This window comes from Heptranchias perlo, chromosome 2, assembly GCF_035084215.1.
Source record: "Heptranchias perlo isolate sHepPer1 chromosome 2, sHepPer1.hap1, whole genome shotgun sequence".
Classification (NCBI taxonomy): domain Eukaryota; kingdom Metazoa; phylum Chordata; class Chondrichthyes; order Hexanchiformes; family Hexanchidae; genus Heptranchias; species Heptranchias perlo.
The window spans coordinates 19,406,035-19,425,404 of NC_090326.1; the positions used below are offsets into that span (position 1 = coordinate 19,406,035).

Below are 19,370 nucleotides of genomic sequence, written 5' to 3' on the forward strand. Positions count from 1 at the left end.
AAATTAAACTTTTCTTCCCGTTTGGCTCTGCGCCAAAGATCCTGATGTACATGAATGTCTATAGGGTCCACCAATGTTCCAATTGTGTCTGTAGATATGTGTTTCTTGAACCATGGCTGTGACCTATTATCTAATGTTATGTGATATAGATAATGCTCTTCATAGTTGGGGAGTAACAATTATTCATTAGTAATACTAACAATTTTTAAAAAAAAATATTCAATATTTCCATACTAACTCTTCTCTTATTTTAATTGGCAGAATCTGTTGCAGATGTGGTATTCCTGGTGGAAGGGTCTCAAGATATTCAAGCATTTAAACAGATACAGAATTTTATTATTGGAATTATTAGCCAGTTGAATGTTGGACTGGATAAATACAGAATTGGACTTGCTCAGTTTAGTGGGGATGTAAAAACTGAATTCTTACTGAATCGTTTTGTAAAGAAGGAGGAGGTTTTAAAACACATAAAGAAGAGTTATACCTTTAAGGCTGGAGGGTCCCTGGACCCACGATATGCCATTGACTTCCTGAACACAACTCAATTCATTCCGTCGGCAGGAAATCGGAAGAATGAAGGCATTCCCCAGATCGCAGTAATAATTACTAAAGCATCATTGCAAGCTGCCGTTAAAACACGTTCCGAACTTTTGATCAAAGATGGCGTGATAGTTATCTCCATTGGGGTATCAGAAGCAGAGTTAGATCAGCGGCAGATAGGAATCAATTTCTCATCATACCCGTTTATTTTCCAAAGCAGTTACTTGAATGATCTGTACCAGTATTCAGACGATGTGGCTCACACAATACAAAATGTAACTAAACGAGAGAAAAAGTTTGAACAACCAGCAGGTAAAAACCCTAATCTATTTTCTTTGAAAGATGAGTTATGTTTTACAGAGTATTGTGTCTGTACACTTTTATCTACTGCCCCAGTGAATGCTTTTGTTCATCATGTGCAATATGTTCATATAATGCATAAAGGGTTATTATAAACCAGTAAGGAAATGTTATCTTTTAGTAAAAACTCTATTGATGGATTCTCCTGATGCAGAAATAAAAAACCTTTGCTTGGAAAACATAATGCATAACATTCAAACAAAACCTAGCAACTCAGCTGCAAACCTTGTCTTGAATTGTTTCACCAGATTATGTGCATTATCACAGTATCCTTTTAAATCTGGAATCTAAGTTCACACGATGAAACAGAAGTCCCCTTTCTTTGCTGGCCATAATGATCCAATGTGAAGAGTCTCAACAAAACACTTAGTGGGTTTTCAGTGAAAAACTACTGATAATTTGACACTCAGGTTTAGAAATTCCTCTATTTTCATCAGGTTGGTTAATCTGTTCAAGTTGTTAATCCATTTGTTTATTTTAAACTTATTAAAATAGTGTCCAGAGGAATTTCAGCCCATAAGTGGCAGTAAATTAGCTGTTACCGTCAGGTATCAATTGGCTGGTCCATTCTCTCTGGGGTTGAGGTGGCTCCAAACTGCCAATGGAATTTTGGAATGGATTCAACCCTCTTCAGCAGGCTCACCAATCTGAAACCTGAGCCTTGCAGTACTCTAGGGCACTGATGCCGATTGACCAGTCAGCCTGGCTTGCTGATGGAGCCTGCAGGTGTAGGCCTGTCACTGGGGCTGGGATTCCCCCGTTCAGCTCCTGAAACCCTGCAGATCAATGCTGTAACGGCTGGACAAGCAAGGGGAACATTGTGCATTGAGCATTGTGCTGGCTAAAGTTCACAGAGGCATTTCCCTCCCTCAATCTTCCCCCCTCTCCTCACCCTTTCTCTGTAAATCACTAATCTGTCTTGCTACATCACACAGATATGTACAGATGAGGGAGGCCCATTCAGCCCATCTAGTTCAGCCTTCCATAGAAATCCACAATCTCCCCAACACAACATCTGACTGCCTCTTGAATAACTCCAGAGTTTTGGTTTAACTTGAATTAGTGCTCCGGATTAACGTTTTCCAGTACAATTTAGTATCTTATATCCATAATAAGGTCCTGTCATTCACTTCCTTATAAGACTGAAGAATCCCAAGTTTTTCTAAGCTTTCCTTGTAACTCGGTCCTCTGGAATCAGCCTTGTGGCCCTTCTCTGCAAACCTTTCCAAGGCTTGGATGTTTCCTTAGTCCCTCAACGGCAAGCACTGAACACAATCTTCACATTCCGGTTACCAAGGAAGAAGAGGAATGTCAAAGTCTGGGAAGTGGAGCAGAGAAGAGTCACAAAGCTGATCCCTGCTATCAAAGGGCAGAGTTATTGGGCGGGGGGCGCGGTAGCGGGGGAGTCGAATAAACTCGGACATATGGAAAAGTTATTTTGATATTTCAGACCTTTTATTTTAAATGCATTTAAGTCTCTTTCTGAAGAATGGGTCTTTATTGCACCTCACAAATTGATAATGTTCTGCCATTTTTTTTTACAGTGTGCCAATCGGCCTTAGTCGCTGATATTGTTTTCCTCGTGGACGAATCGGGCAGCATTGAGGAATTAAACTTTCAACTGGTCCGTAATTTTTTGGTCAATGTTATCAATGCGTTGGATGTAGGTCCAGATAAAGTGCGAATTGGTTTGATTCAGTATAGTTCTTACCCCACACCAGAGTTTAATCTTAACAAGTTGCAAAAGAAGACTGATGTCCTTGACTATATACGAACAACACCTTATAGGAAGGGAGGGACATATACTGGGGTTGCCATTGATTATATGATGCGCAACTACTTCACAGAAAGTGCTGGTAGTAGAAGAAAGGAAGGTGTTCCTCAGATCGCAGTGGTGATCACTGACGGCAAGTCCCAGGATGATGTGAAGGTTCCAGCCGCCAACCTCCGACGTTCTGGTGTCACCGTGTACGTTATTGGAATCAAAGATGCCGTTGAAAGTGAACTCCGAAATATCGCCTCATACCCTCCAGAAAATTACGTTGCAAATGTCCAGAACTTTGACCAGTTAAAGACAATGGAGAATCGAATCCAGAAGACGATTTGCAATGAGATCATAAAAAAAATCCTAACTGATCCAGAACAAACGAAAATTCTTGAGCAAGGTGAGATTAATAAATTGCGAATTTGTGAATTCCAAATTAATTTGTTAATGCGTCTGATTTCTTTGCCGATCCAATATATTTCACATTTAATGGGTTCAGCCTCAAACATTTTGCTCTTTGTATCCGATCATTGTACGACAATATGAAGCTTTAATGAAGCAATGCAATACCTTGCGTTTGGATTGGTTCTGGTCTCTCAGATTATGTAGTTAAATAAAATTGGTAAAGAAAGAGCTTTTATGTCCTCATGACATCACAGCCAATGAAATCCTTTTGAAGTGCAGTCACCGTTGCAGGTGAACACAATAGCCAATCGGCACACAAGGCCCCACAAACAGGAACAAGATGAATGATCTGTTTTGGTAGGGTCGGTTGAGGGATGAATGTTGACCAGGACATTAAGAGCACACCCCTACTCTTTGAAAAAGTGCAGCGGGATCTCTTATGTTTGCCTGAGTAGATATAACTTCTCGTCTGAAAGATGGCACCTCTGACAATGCAGCACCCCCTCTATACTGCACTGAAATGTCCGTCGAGATCATGGGAATTAATTTCCACCGGGGCTCTTCCAATCAGCCGACACATCTTCAACCACTGGAAATAGGGGTGCGGGTTCTCGGCGGGTGGGCCAACGGGCGAGTTGAAAACGCGCCCGGTGAAATTAGTGGGTTGCCCGCGCGATCGCAGCAGGCAACACACTAATTGGATCCACTTACCTGCTACTCCAGGTTTCCCGCTGCTGATCTGCGCGTCGGGCGGGCTGCGCATGCGCAGTACGATGTGTCAGCTGGAGGCGCTCTATTTAAAGGGGCAGTCCTCCACTGACAGATGCTGCCACAAACAGCAAAAATTACAGCATGGAGCAGCCCAGGGGGAAGGCTGCTCCCAGTTTAATGATGCCTCACCCCAGGTATCATTAGATGGGGTGAGGAGGAGGGGGAGGACAGAGATCTTCCCCCCGGCGGGCGGGAGGAAGCGGCCTGCCTCTGCCACCAAGAAGGCCTGGCTCGAGTTGGCAGAGGAGGTCACCTGCACCACCAACATATCGCCCACCTGCACACAGTGCAGGAGGCGCACCAATGACCTCAGTAGGTCAGCCACAGTGAGAACACGTAGTCTTTCCCCTACACTCCGTCTGCCACAACACTGCCCCCACCCCACATCTCCTTCGGCACTGCCAACACTACTCTGTCACATCACCCCTCATACCCACTCAAACCTCATCCTCATCTTACCTGCACCTACTCACCTCGCCAGTACTCACCCCGCCACTACCACGCAACCCAATCCTCATACAATCTCATGGCTCTATCCCATACTCACCCTCTCGTGCATCTCTCTCACGGCCAGCCTCACTCAACCTGCCACCACCTGTGCTGCAGCCACAGGGCATGCATCACATATGTGCAGTAGGCAGCGTAAGGCAAACGTGTCGTGAGCATGAAGGGGATGCACAAGGGTGTTTGAGGGTTTGTCATGGTTCTTACTTCTATTGAATTAAAGAACAACTCACATCACACATTATATTGGCACCACTACTGCCATGTCTTCGCGAATCCTGTCCGGTTTGTGCAATAATGCCCGCTCCTGGGTATCACTATGAGGACCCACCACTGATGCCACCCAGTGTGTCACTGCAGAGTGGGTGTGTGTGTATTTGCAGGGCTCATCTGCGCAGACGACTGAGAGACATCGGCGATGTCCCCGGTTGCACCCTGGAAGGCTGCGGAGCAGAAGTTCGGGAGGGCAGTGGTGACTTTGACAGCGACAGGTAGGAAGACGGTGCACGGGCCAGCCAGGAGCAGCTCGGCATGAAAGAGGCTGCAGATGTCCACGGCTACATGTCGAGTGACTCTGAGCCTCCGTGTGCACTGCTGCTCAGAGAGGTCCAGGAGGCTGAGTCTCGGTCTGTGGACCCTGTGGCGAGGGTAGTGCCCTCTGCGACACATCTCTCTCTGCGGTAGCCCTCCCTCCTGCTGTACAGGTGGATGTGTCACAGCACTCTGTTGTGGAGCTCCACGTGTCAGAGGTGGACGGCGTGGATGGCGAGGCTGGTGAGGCTGTTCGCCCTCCGAGGAGATCATGACTGCAGCTATGGCGGCCCCCATCCGCAATATGCACATCTGAGGGGGTCCGCAAGGTAGGTACATGTCTCTGGACCCCGGGGTAAGTGTGCAGGTTGGTGACTTCGACCATCAGGAGGAGGGTGGTGGAGGCCAAACTTTGTCCCAAGTGACAGAGTGGCCTCCTGCAATGAGTGAGGGTCTCCCCCCACCACTTGTCAAATGGACCTTTGCAGCTGCCACAGGCTGACGGCTGCAACACGTCCATTTCAACTGGGAGTGTTTCCCCCAGTGTGTGAAACAGTCCCATGTTGATCCAAAATCGCACACAGTCCCTTAATCAGGTCAGTTAATGACCTGAACAAGCAAAGTAAATACTCTCAAGTGGCATCCCGCTGGCTTTAATTGCCTGCGGGATTCCCACCAGCGGGGGCTGCGCGCGCACGCCGGCGCGTCATCGGGGAACCCGGAAGTGGGCGGGATCGAGGCACGATCCGGTCCCACACCTGGATTTCGGGATTTTCAGGGCCCCCCCGCCGAGAACGCACCCGGTAGCGGGTGGTAAAATCGGGCCCAGTTTCTCTTTATTTACTCTATCAAAACCCTTCAGAATTTTGAACACCCCAATTAAATCTCCCCTTAACCTTCTTTGCTCTAAAGAGAACAATCCCAGCTTCTCCAGACTCTCCACATAACTGAAGACTCTCATCCCTGGAGGCATTCTTGTAAATTTCCTCTGCAGCCTCTCCAAGGCCTTGACATCTTTACTGAACTGTGGGGCCCAGAATTGGCTCTGTTGCCTAACCAGTAATTTAGAATGGTTTAGCATAACTTCCTTGCTTTTGTACCTCCACCTTTCCTTTTAAATTCAGGGCGTAAGAGATAGGAATGCTTAGTGCTAATTTGATTTAAAAGAACTTAAGATAACTCAGCGTGGTGGGGCTATTTAAATATTACAGTAGGAAGTCACATGAAATATGGTGAGATGTTCTTTGGCGTTCTGAGGAGAAAAGGTAAAGGTGCCACTTCTCATGTTTTGTTTCCTGACCTGCAGGAATAACTCATTATTTATTTCACCAAGGTACTGACTCATGTTGAGGTACAGGTCCACAGGTGACTCAGCAACCTCATCCATTGGCCATTCTTCACTTGTGAGCCGAGACAAAGCCGGCTGAACTTTCAACTCAGGCTGGGGCGTAAAATGGGCGAAAGTGGATCGGCCGCCCATTATACATACCGCCTGATGGAAAAGAAAATCTGGACAGAGTTTCTGCAGACTATTCAACTGCAGAGGGCATCACAATAAGGTTAACTGCTCTTGTCTTCTCCTGATGTTTCACACATACGCATTTTCCAGCAGGCGTCCATGGAATGGGCACCTGGACGACTCCCTTTTCCCTCCCTAACTGAGAGCATTGCAACAATGTAAGCATTCAATCCTTCTGCCCTTGGTGAGATCGGTAAGCTCAGCTTAGACTGGCAATCGTACGTGGCACCTTCCAAATTGAGCAGTTGACTTTCAAGTTGAAGTCATCAACAGCGCTGCCAGCATGTTTTATTTTGGAAGAATGATGAATTTTTGCTGTGTATTTTAACGTAATTAATTTGAAAATTAATTTGCAAAATATGTAATTGTATTAGGTTTGCAGAAAGGTAATGATTTTACATTTGGGGGGGGAGAATTACAAATCTTGAAAGGAGTAATTAGAATATAATACTCAGATGAGCATCAAAGCCCTGGAGTGTGTCTTCTCGCTGTTCTTCAGTAACTGAAGCAATGCCCCTTTCTCTTTTCAGGCTGTGTTGAAACTGAAGAAGCCGATATCTTTTTCCTGGTTGATGGCTCAGGCAGTGTACAACCTGAGAACTTTAAAGACATGAAAAGATTCCTGGTCGAGGTAGTGAAAGTATTCAATATTGGTGCAGACCAGGTTCGTGTTGGGGTTGTCCAGTACGCGTCTAATACACGAACAGAATTCGCTATCGATGAACATACCAGCAAAACGGGATTGGAGGGAGCGATTAACCGAATTGCTCAAATTGGAGGAGGCACTAACACAGGTGCTGCATTAAACTACATGAAGAATTTCATCAGTGACGCAGAGAGAAGCCATGGACACAGAGTGCGGCGTTTCCTGATCACCATCACAGACGGACAGTCACAGGATAGTGTAACAAGTCCCGCTGCAGAGCTGAGGCAGCAAGGGGTCATTGTCTATGCTGTTGGTGTAGGAGAGGCAAAGAAAAATGAACTTCATCTCATTGCAGGTGTTGATGAAAGAGTCTTTTACACGGACAATTTTGATGCTTTGACAAATATAAAAAGCAGCATTGTACGGGATATCTGTTCAAAGGAAGGTAAGGGAATAAAATTCACTCTAATCCATGTGTTCTACCAAACCAAAGGCTAACGCCAAGCATGACTTTCTCATTAATGTCATGAAGACTGGCAGTAATGGTTTTTTGAATCTCCCGCTATCAGTAAAAATGGCCTTGTACAAGGATTCTGGTTTCTCACTGTGGTGGTAATGAGTTAGCAATGGGACATGTCTCACTGATGGTAATAAGTTAGCATTGTGATGTTTCTCACTGATGGTGATATGTTAGCAATGTGACATTTCTCACCTTGATGCTAATGAGTTAGCAATGTGACATTTCTCACCTTGATGCTCATGAGTTAGCAATGTGACATTTCTCACTGATGGTAATAAGTTATCAATAGGATGTTTCTCAATTATGGTAATGAGTTAGCAATAGGCTGTTTCTCACTATGCACTATGATAGTAATGATTATCAGTGGGATGCTTCTCACTGATGGTAATGAGTTAGATCTGGGTTCTGTGGCACCTGAGCTGAGGACTGGAGTCTTCTATCCCCCTGGAAAGCTATGACTGATTCCTTGTCAACACCCTTCGTCATCCTTCTCACCAGTTGTTCCCTGTGCCCCACAAACTGATCTATCCCCACTAACACTAAGTATTCCCTTGCAGATGGCTGATACTTGATAGAGGGGAAAGCTGTGATGCAATAAGTGAGCTGATTATGGGAGTAAAGGGAAAGGAGGATGCAGGTAATGGTTCGTGTTGCTGTTTCTCCTGCGTTACTGAGGTTCATCTGGAAGGAAATAAAAAGAGAAGGGGGTTGGCATTGGTACTGTAAACAAATAATGACATAGCAACTTCCAAACACATTGAAGAGTTTAAATCTGACAGTTATTTACACAGAGAGATTGCAGTTGAGTGGCAGGAATGGAGGAGACCTGAGACAAGGACTTTCCTGACCAACCTGCGGCTGTTGCATCTGAATCTACAGCTCCTTCTCCAATAGCTTGCCTCGTCTGTCTGACTAGCAGCTCCAGAACTTCCTCCTCAAAGTGGGTGAGGGCCTCACCTGATAACAGTCCTCTGCCTGGCATTGTATGCAGTCTTCAAGGGGAAAGTAGAGTGTGACTGCACCTTGCCTGCCATTCATGAGGAGTGCAACCCAGGTGTTAGTGAGGATTCCTCAATGGGAGTGATTAGAGGTGCAGGTTTGAATCTAAGACCGGATCTAGTGCCTTCTGCACATGTGAGGATGTGAGTTAAGGAACGTTTGTAGGGAAAGGACCTGGATGTAAAAGGTCTTGTGCTTCCTCAGGGAGATTTCAGGAAAGTATAACATAGTGTTAAACACTTGGAGGGCAACGTGCTTGACACTGGTAGTCATGTATTCAACTTTGCTATGGAATATTATCAATGTTAGTCTTCTTATCTTGACTTATCTGGTGAAGTCATGAAAGGACTTGCAGCATTGACTTGTGGTGCGACTGGATTTAGAGGTGGCACTCATTACCTCTGCCACCTCCTTCCACTGTATCTGGAATGTCGACTTTGTTGGTTTCCTGTCCTCAGTTCTGAAGAAGTTCCATGCTTTCTCTTTCTCTTCACCTCTAATACTTCCAGTGAGGAGTCCTTTGCTCCAATGATACAGCCTGTGATATCTTTGCATTTTCTTCAACTTTGCAATGCCCAAAATAGTTGCCCATGGGACTGCCTATTGATGCAGCCACTTAAATGCTGCAACTGCACATGATTTCCCTTCCACACAGAGGCTGGTCACCAACTGAGTGTGGAAGTGACGCTCTGTGCTTGCCCACGATCATGCTAGGGATCAGATCCAGAAAGATTGGGTGGATCCGCAGTGGGGTCATTAGGGTCAGTGAAATTGTAGCCTTGGTGCTGTCTCAGAGAGGGGAATCCAGGCCGAAAATTTCAGTTACTGAAGAAACAAAAATACTGGACAATTTTTTTCCCAAAAAGCATAGTGAGCGATTCAATTGGTTCAGCAACTAACGACCACAGTGAAAGGCTAACACACAGCGTTCACATTATAAAATGCTGACATGTTCACACAGGGTTTGCCATATAAATGTTTACATATAGAGTTTCCATTGTAAATGTTGACCAAACAGGAAGTCATGTTTGTGAAGCCTGTGCCACACACACTATTTTTAAAAACAAATAGATCTTCCTTGGCATTGCCCATTTTGAGTCAAGGCCACTGATTTTCAGTGATTGAAGAAGTCAAATTCCATTTTATTAAGTGGTATTCTGGGATTTGTCCTTTTGCTTTGGGAATTCAATTCCATGACTGTCCATTACTGTGAAAATAAATGAACGGGGTTATTTTGTGAACTGAATAAAGCTTTTGAAATGTTTCCTCCAACTCTTCTTCAAAGAATTTTGTAAAGCAACTATATAGATTTTAGAGAGGCATTCTTTCATTTAGCTGGCTTAAATGAGACTGGCAAATGATGGAAATGATGCACAGGCTGCAAGATCTGCCTGCAGCTGGTAGAGACATCGCAGTGGGCAATATTATCAAGTCTAAGCCCAGGCTTTTGGAACAGGCTGAGGTCTTCAAGTAAAAACTGTAATGAAGGTCTTAAAATACACAGAGAAATAATTCAATGGGTAAATTTAATCATGTTATGCTGACACGTAATTTTATTTGATCTTATTTTGTTTAAAACCTTTTGGACAACAGAAATGTCAGTTACTGAAAGAAAAATAACATGTGAAATTTTGTTTTCTAAAAGCATTTTAAGTGATTTGATTGGTTCATCAGCAAATCAAAATGGTGAATTGGTTACACAGTTTTACCATTATAGAAACATAGGAACAAGAGTTGGCCATTCGACCCCTGGAACCTGCACCACCATTCAATTAGATCACGGCTGATCTCCAACTCACCTCCATTTACCCGCCTTAGCTCCATATCCCTTGATGCCTTTTCCTAACAAAAATCTATCAGTCTCAACCTTGAACGCTCCAATTGTCACAATATCTGCAGCCTTTTGGGGAGATCATTCCAGATTTCTACCACCCTTTCTGTGAAAACGTGCTTCCTAATTTCCTTCCTAAATGGCCTGACTCTAATTTTAAGATTATGTCCCCTCATTCTTGATTCCCCCACCAGAGAAAATAGTTTCTCTGCATCTACTTTATTGAATTCTTTTAACATTGTAGAACAAATCATCCTTCAATCTTCTATACTCGGGAATATAAGCAAGTTTATGCAACCTGTTCTTATAATTTAACCCTCTAAGCCCCTGTATCATTATAAAGGTTTACATAGGAAATTTTCATTATAAATGTTGACATAAAAGTGCTACAAGCAGTAATCTTTGTTGAGAGAAAGTGCTCACTAAATGAGATATAAATGCATGTATGTATAAAATATACGTAATTGTTACTTTGCTGTTTTATTTAAACTTGTTGATACATAGCATTTTGAAAACATTTATTATGCTTTATTTCACTTTAGCTTGTCGTCTGTTCAACAAAGCTGACATCATCTTCCTAATTGATGGATCAGGGAGTATAAACGCCAAAGACTTTCTGGCAATGAAGAAGTTCATCAATATTTTTGTCAATAAAACCAACATTGGATCGGATAAGGTTCAAATTGGGGTAATACAGTTTGGCTCAGATCCCAGGCCAGAATTCCAACTTAACGTACATTCAGTAAAAGCTGATCTATACACAGCGATCGGTAAAATGCAACAGCTGGGAGGAGGGACTCACACAGGTCGTGCGCTGAGCTTTACAGCGGACTATTTTGACGAAGATAAAGGGGGTCAGCGTAGGAACCCACAGTACCTCATCGTGATAACAGATGGAGAGGCGCAGGATGAGGTCGTTCAACCAGCTAAAGCCATCAGGGATAAAGGAGTTACCGTGTTCGCTGTGGGCGTTTTCAATGCTAACAGAACTCAGCTTCTGGAAATTGGAGGATCCCGGGATAACGTTTACTACGTCGAAAACTTCGGTCTGCTGGAAGAAATAGAAAAGCAAATTTCATGGAAGATTTGCAGCCCAACAAAAGGTGGGTAAAAGTTTTTCTGTACTTCTTGACATAATGGCCTCGATATTTATGGGGAGGCGGGGATGGAGTGGGGGCGTATGTCTGTGGCCAGGAAACCCGGAAATACCGGGAAGGCGGAGGTCCTGCCGAATTTAATGGCAGGACCTCATTACAATTTCTTTACTCCGTTTTCCCGCCCGGCGGACAGGCAGATTGAAGGCTGGTCAGCTGCCGGGCGGGAAAACCTGTGGTAGAAGGCTGCAGCTGGGATTGCCGGGGACGGCCCCCAGTAATCAGAGAAGATCAGGACATGGTGGGGGAGCTTGGAGGGCGAGATTGTGGGGAAGGAGAGATCGCGGAGGGTGGCAGGGGGAGGAGAGACCACGGGCGGGGGGAGGGGTGGGGAAGAGATCGCGGGGGGAGAGATTGCGGTGGGGAGAAATCAAAGGGGGAGAGATCCCGGGGGGGAGAGAGATCCTGGGGGGGAGAGAGATCGCGGGGGGAGAGATCGCAGGGGGGAGAGAGATCGCGGGGGGAGAGATTGCAGGGGGGAGAGATTGTGGGGGGAGAGATCACGGGGGAGAGATCGCGGAGGGGAGAGAGATCACGGGGGAGAGATCGCGGAGGGGAGAGAGATCGCGGCGGGGAGAGAGATCGCAAGGAGAGAGATCGCAAGGGGGTGAGATCGTGGGGGGTAGAGATCGTGGGGGGTAGAGATCGCGGGGGGGTGAGATTTCGGGGGGGGAGAGATCATGAGGGAGAGATTGTGGGGGAGAGATCACGGGGGGAGAGATCGCGGGGGGGTGAGATTGCGGGGGGGGGAGAGATCGCAAGGAGAGAGATCTCAAAGGGGGTGAGATTGCAGGGGGAGAGATCGTGGGGGGTAGAGATCGCGGGGGGGTGAGATTTCGGGGGGGGAGAGATCGTGGGGGAGAGATCGTGGGGGAGAGATTGTGGGGGAGGGATCATGGGGGAGAGAGCGCAGCAGAAGGTTTGCTTGAGGGGCTGTGGGGAAGCACTCCTGCTCCTCCTGGCCCACAAGCAGTGCTGGAAACCACTTACCTGCTGGGTCCAGCAGTTCTCGCCTTCCTTCAGCTGCTGGGTTTCCCGAGCCCTGGGAAAGCCGGCCGGCCAACGATAAATTCAAATGGCTGCTGAAATCTGAGCTACCGAGCATCATTAACATATTATAATCATTGATCCACCTCTCTAGAGTGGGTTACTCGCACGCCCACAAACTGGCAGTAGGTGCGTTTGCGGTGCATTGGGATCGGGTTTCACATTTTTACCAATTTAATTGCCCTGACCCTCTCCCGCCGTCATGGAAGGGTTAAAATTCCCCCAATGAGTTCTAAGAATCTGCTGACGTTATCTTCAAATAAGCCATTCAGTATAACGCAAACCAAGAATAACATGCTCAGATAAAACTTAATGAAATAAGTTGTCATGGTAGCAGTGATGTATTGATAGAATTCCTTCACAGATGTGAAAGGCCCTGAAGCTATTAATGTAGCCAATAGGAATGCACTGCGGTAACTAACAGTGACATACTATCGAGGGTATGCTGCTCCGACTATTTCATGGTTCATTGGCCACAGGGCCCACCATTGTGACTTTTGACCCCTGTAATGCTACTGTGCATTGGGTGTCCCCTCCAGCTATTACGAGAGGCTGAAGCTGGAGTCTTGCTCAGTATGCTGTGTGAATGGTGCTGTACAATCCAACTTGGCACTGAAAGCCTGCACCCCTGAAAGAAAGTGCAAATGAGGGTTAAGCCACATAACCATCGCTATAAAACAAGTGCTACATGGGAGGCTTCTGTACCTCATGATGGGTCTTTGTTCTAAAAGCTGTACCACTATTTTTCAGGTTTCATTTATAGCTGTTTGCTAAACATGTAATTCACTGTTTTGCTGTTTTAGGGGAAAGGAAGTTACTGAGAGCTTCTTAAATCTGCACCCCTTTTGCTCTTTGTCTGTTTCCCCAGGGAATTATCATTATACACAGAATTACAGTGCAGAAATGGCCAACAGGCTTATGTTCCACATGAGCCTCCTCCCTCGCTAATTCCTCTAATCCTATCAACGTATCCTTCTATTTCTTTCTCCCTCATATGTTTATCTAGCTTCCCCTTAAATGCATCTATGCTGGTCGCCTCAACCACTCCATGTGGTAGTGGGTTCCACATTCTAACCACTCTCTGAGTAAAGAAGTTTCTCCTGAATTCCTTATTGGATTTATTAGTGACTATCTCATATTTATGGCCTCTAGTTTTGGACTGCCCCACATGTGGAAACATTTTCTCTACATCTACCCTATCGAACCCTTTCATTATCTTAAAGACCTCGATCAGATCACCCCTCAGCCTTCTCTTTTCTAGAGAAAAGAGCCCCAGCTTGTTTAGTCTTTCCTGGTAGTTATAACCTCTCAGTTCTATGTTATATTGTAGGAGCAATGGGTATCCTTTCTGTCCAGCCCTCTATATCAGAAGGCACACAGCACAATCTACTGTCTCCGAAACCAACAGTCTCCGACGATTGCAACTGTTTGGGCATATCGCCTGTTCAGATGAGAAGTCTGATTTGAAGAGAGCCCAGCAGGCATCCCAATCAAGGCTCCTTCCAGACTGTCGTAGACTTCGAGGCCAACCAAGAATCACTTGGACCCTTGCAGTCATGCAGGACTTCAAAAAAGCTCAACACAGGCTTCCACACTGCATGGCACTAAGTGCAAGAGTGGAAATGTCACACACGCGCCCCCACACACCCACTGGCGGAGTGGGTCATCAGCTGGAAATAATGTCGCTCTGGATTTACAGAGCCGCCTTCCACCAGTTACAGCAGGAGAGGACCAGAATTTCAGCCCTTCGCTCCCTTGGACATTGTATGACGTTCATTGTTGTTCTTTTCTTATTTTACAGAATGCAAAAGGACAGAAAAGGCAGACATTGTTTTTGTAATAGATGGATCCGGCAGCATTAATGAGACTCAGTATGAAAGCATGAGGGTGTTCATCGAGTCTCTGGTGAAGCGAAGCAATGTGGCCAGAGACAAAGTTCGGTTTGGAGTTGTGCTGTTTGCCAATAAACCCGAAACCAAATTTCAGCTCAATAATCTGAGCACTAAAGCTGAGGTGCTGAAGGAAATCTCACAATTAAAGCGCATGGGTGGAGGCACTTACACAGTTGATGCCCTTAAACATGCGAAAAACCTTCTGGAAAGAACATATGGTGGACGAAGGGAAGAAGGAGTGCCTCAGTTCCTGATTGTCATTACTGACGGGGAAGCCACAGTGAAAGAAGGACTAAATGCAACAGCTGCAGCCATCAGAGACATTGGTGTTCATGTCCTCGCCATTGGTGTAGCTGGAGCCGAAAGAAAAGAACTTCTGATGATTGCAGGATCAGAAGCGAATTTGTTTTACGTTCATAATTTTTCTGCTTTGGAATATTTACACAAAAATATTTCTACACGTTTATGTTATGAAACTAAATCAGGTGAGCTATTTGCAGTAGGACAATTGTCTATAATTGTGGGGGCAGTTAAAGATCAGGGTAAGTTTGAAAGCATTAGCAAATGTAAGTGGTGGGGTCAGAGAATATGCTGTTGCTCAGGGAGCCGAAGAGATAATGGTTGGGGGTTGGGATTGGGGTGGGTCTGGGAAACTGCCCCTCTCCCCACCCCGCCCCCGCCACGGGCCGATGACCACCAGAGCTCCCAGCAGGCATGGGCGGATGGGCAGGCTCCATGGATCCACCCAAAGGGATGCTTGCAACAGCCTGCCCCCATGCAAATGAGGTGCATTCCTGCTGACCCTGCAAACTGTGTGGGATCAGTGCCGTAGGGCACTGGCAAGCATGGCCCCGACTTACCTGCTGGGCACACGACCCGAGGAATTTAGGGGCCTATCTCTCCATTTATAAAACCCAAAAATAGCTTTCTCTACCTGCACTCACATTTCAGGGAATTATGTTTTATGGTCTCTGTTTCTCCGCACCCTTCAGCATCTTTCCATTAAGCGTGTGCTCCCATTCAGTGTTTGTCATCCAAACAATCTATTACCCTACACTTATCTACATTAATTTACATCTGACCCTGTCTGCCCATTCCACGAATCCATCTATATCCTTTTGAAGGCTTTTACAGTCCTCCTTGCTCTTTCCCAATTCCCTAATTCTTTGTCATCAGCAAATTTTGAGATGCCAAGTCCAAATTACCTATATGTATTGAGAACAAAAGAGGGCCCATCACTGGCACCTGGGAAAGAAAGAACTTGCATTTATATAGCGCCTTTCACGACCTCAGGATGTCCCAAAGCACTTTACAGCCAATGAAGTACTTTTGAAGTTTAGTCACTGTTGTAATGTAGGAAACGCAGCAGCCAATTTTGTGCACAGCTAGGTCCCACAAACAGCAATGAGATAATGACCAAGTAATTTGTTTTTAGTGATGTTAGTTGGGGGATAAATGTTGGCCTGAACTCCCCTGCTCTTCATCGAAATAGTGTCATAGGATCTTTTATGTCCACCTGAGAGGACAGACAGGGCCTCGGCTGACACAATAGTGACCAATCATAACCCATAGAGAATGATGTCACTAATTTATGGTTTACACTGTCTTTTTGTAGATTGCGAAGTTCATAAAGCAGACATTGTTTTTCTAATTGATGGATCTTCAAGTATTATCGCAGATGACTTCACACGCATGAAGAATTTCTTGAAATATGTGATTAAAACGCTTAGTACTGGTCCAACAAAGTTCCAGTTTGCAGTAGCCCAGTACAGCACAGGGCCAGTCCCTGAACTTTACCTGAATGAGACTAATGTCCAGGCTGCACTCTTCGATAGAATTGAGAAAATCACCCAACTGAATGGAGGAACCCACACCGGGCAGGCACTTGAGTTTGTGAAAGGTTTCTTCAAACCATCAGCAGGAAGTCGAAAGCTGGAAGGGGTCCCTCAGTACCTCCTGGTGGTTACAGATGGAAACTCCCAAGACTCTGTGGTTGCCCCTGCCAACAACCTGAGACAGGACAACATCAATGTTTTTGCCATTGGTGTTGGAAATGTGAATGAAAATGAGCTGGTGCAAATCAGTGGAGCCCCAGAAAGAAAATTTCCTGTTGGGAACTTTACTGAATTGGATAAAATTAAAAGCAGAATTGTTCGTAATGTCTGCACCAAATCTGTACAAGGTTAGTGGTACAGCTTTCTAAATTACAATATTGCTCCAAAATTACCTGTAACAATATCTGTTAACTATATGTACAGTGTCTCTGGTCACCATGAAGGGGAACGTTATTTCCAAACAGGGTTTTATTAATAAATTGAAAAAAACTTTTCTTCCCATTTGGGTCTGCATCAAAGTTCCAGATATATATGAATAAGAAAGAAAAAAAGAAAGAACTTAAATTTCCATGCACCTCAGTACTGCATGGAAGTGTCAGCTGCATCTATGTGCTTATATCTATAATGGGGCATGGACCCACAACCTTTTGGGTCAGAAGTGAGAGTGCTACCAACTGAGCCAAGCTGGCATAAAGAGGTGACCCTTTACCAGAAGGGCCAACATCTCTATCTCCTCTCCCACCAACAAACACCTACTTTCCGAAAGTTCAGGATGGCCAACTAGCCTCCTATCCAATGGTCTACATGAACAGAAAGGGGTTTTACTCCATCAATGTGCAAATTGTCTGTGACCACCTGCACTATATCAAGCATGTCAACATCTGCTTCCCAACCAACTTCCCTCTGCGTCCATTTCGCTGCAATTGTCTGTGTAAAGACAGAGGGAGACTGGAAGGATGGATTCTGGGATACTAAGGCCTAACTCTTCCACCCAAGCTAATTATACCTTGCAGCATCCATGGGTAGAACCCAAATGCAGGACTGAGCAGGTTATTCTTCGACTAATGGATATTATGGCACAGCATAAAATGAAAGAATTATAGGTTTTGAGTACATAAAAGTGATATATCAGTCATACAGGAATATAAAACAAAATGTGGTGTGATGTACACAGAGCAGGTAAATTGGAAGAAACGGTGCTCACAGGGGACCCCATCATTCACTCATGCGTGTGTCCTTTGGACGTAGCAGTGCCGATTTTAACTCCCACCACCTGGTGTAGATGGGTCAGTAGCGGCCCAAAAATGGCGTCCGGTCGCTCACACCTCGCTTATGCTGCTGCTGGGAAGGATCATGAGGTCGGAGGTCGGAGTGCCTGCCTGCTTCAGGTGGGAGGCTACTTGTAATATGCATGTCCTATGACGTACGTAGGACCCCGATTGGAATTCCGAAATACATATGGGCATGCTCCACCCATCTGTACTTGACGGTGAGAGACTTAACCAGCAGTCCTTAAAGGGCCATTCACAAAAAGACAGAGGAAATGTACATTTATTTTTTGGGTGGGGCCAGGAGGAACCGGAGTGATTCTCTTGGGCCTGCAAAAAACTTCGGACTGCTACCGGCCTGTCTGAAACCCCTCCTAAGTTTACCATCAAACCCCATCCCAACCACCAAAGCTCCGAATTTCCCACCCTCCCAGAACCAGCAAGCTGCAGCAGGGTGCCTGTTTGGTACCCTCAGCTCATCAACGGAATGTAAATGATGGCTAGGCCACACTCTAGCCTGAACGGGTGGGCAATGGGGGCACGATAGTGGGTATTTAAAATCGGCTCTAGTGTTTTGCCCAATGTTACGCGGTTGTATATTTTCCTAAATGCCATTAGTTCTCACAATGTATTCTTTGTCACTTTTGTAAAAGTTTCAGGGGAGGGGGGAACGGATGGCCTTTAGCGCTTCTGATATGGGGCTTCTGAGGTTGGAACCATTTTGGGAGTTTGGACATCGCATTCCATCAATAATTTAGCCCACCATTTCGAACCCTCTTGTTTGACTGTGACGACTTTAAACAAACATTATCCCACAAATTGTTTTCAGTTGCCGCCCTTTATTTTTGTTTTCCAGCCTGCACCATAGATGTTGCCGTGGGATTTGACCGCTCAAATCAGATACAATTTGAAAACGTACTTACTGGTCAAGATAAACTACAAGTAAAGCTGGACGAAATCTTAAAGCAAATCACCTCTCTAAGTGAGATCAGCTGTGACTTAAATTCCCATTTGAAACCAAAAGTTGGATTTTATATCCAAAGTGAGACAGGTCAGATTGTCCATGAAACCCGATTCGAAGAATACAATTCAAACCTGGCAAATGGCCTGAAAGATATCAAGGTAGACAGCCGAATTAATTTAAATGCAAAGAACTTAGAATCGTTTTTGAGGAAGTTCAATGAATCAACTTCAAAAATCAAGGTAATTTCCTAGGGGAAATTGTTTTTTAACGAAACTCTTTGATGCATTTACAGAATTAGTGCATTTTTAATGATCATGTAAAAATGGTTCTGTGTAAAGGAATGTGATGATAGATCATTAAAAAGAATGATAGGGCGTGCATGTAATATAAAAGTATGACTGGTAAGCTTTATCAGGTCCCATCATTAGAAAGAAAAAGAAAGAGTTTATTTATTGCCTTTAATATCCTCAGGAAGTCCTAAAACGCTTCACAGCCGATTAATTACTTCTGCCGTGTAGTCACTCTGTGTTGTAGGTAAACGTGGCAGCCAATTTGTCTCATAAACAGCAATGAGATAAGTAATGAGTTAATCATGTTTTGATGGTTTTGGTTGAAGGATAAATGTTGGCCAGGACACGGTGGATCATTTCATACAGAAAGGCCATTTTATCTTGACCAATGAAAATGTAGTTTCTAGCTCAAATGCCATATTCCATGGCGAGTTACTTCATCTTGGCTTCCATGCATGGGCGGCTGTTACTTAACTTCAGAAAACAGCATGACTCTCTTCCAGGTATGTACCAAACCCGAGAACCATTG

At 45.0% G+C, this 19,370-nt stretch overlaps 1 protein-coding gene across 1 annotated transcript in view; it reads left to right on the forward strand.

The window, feature by feature from the left end:
• LOC137331864 (collagen alpha-6(VI) chain-like) overlaps window positions 1-19,370 on the forward strand; it is a 186,619-nt gene that overhangs the window by 60,003 nt on the left and 107,246 nt on the right. The window contains 7 exon segments of the mRNA XM_067995748.1: window positions 262-852; window positions 2,445-3,065; window positions 6,926-7,486; window positions 10,934-11,494; window positions 14,394-14,969; window positions 16,100-16,666; window positions 18,444-18,790. Coding sequence (XP_067851849.1) covers window positions 262-852; window positions 2,445-3,065; window positions 6,926-7,486; window positions 10,934-11,494; window positions 14,394-14,969; window positions 16,100-16,666; window positions 18,444-18,790 — 3,824 coding nt within the window.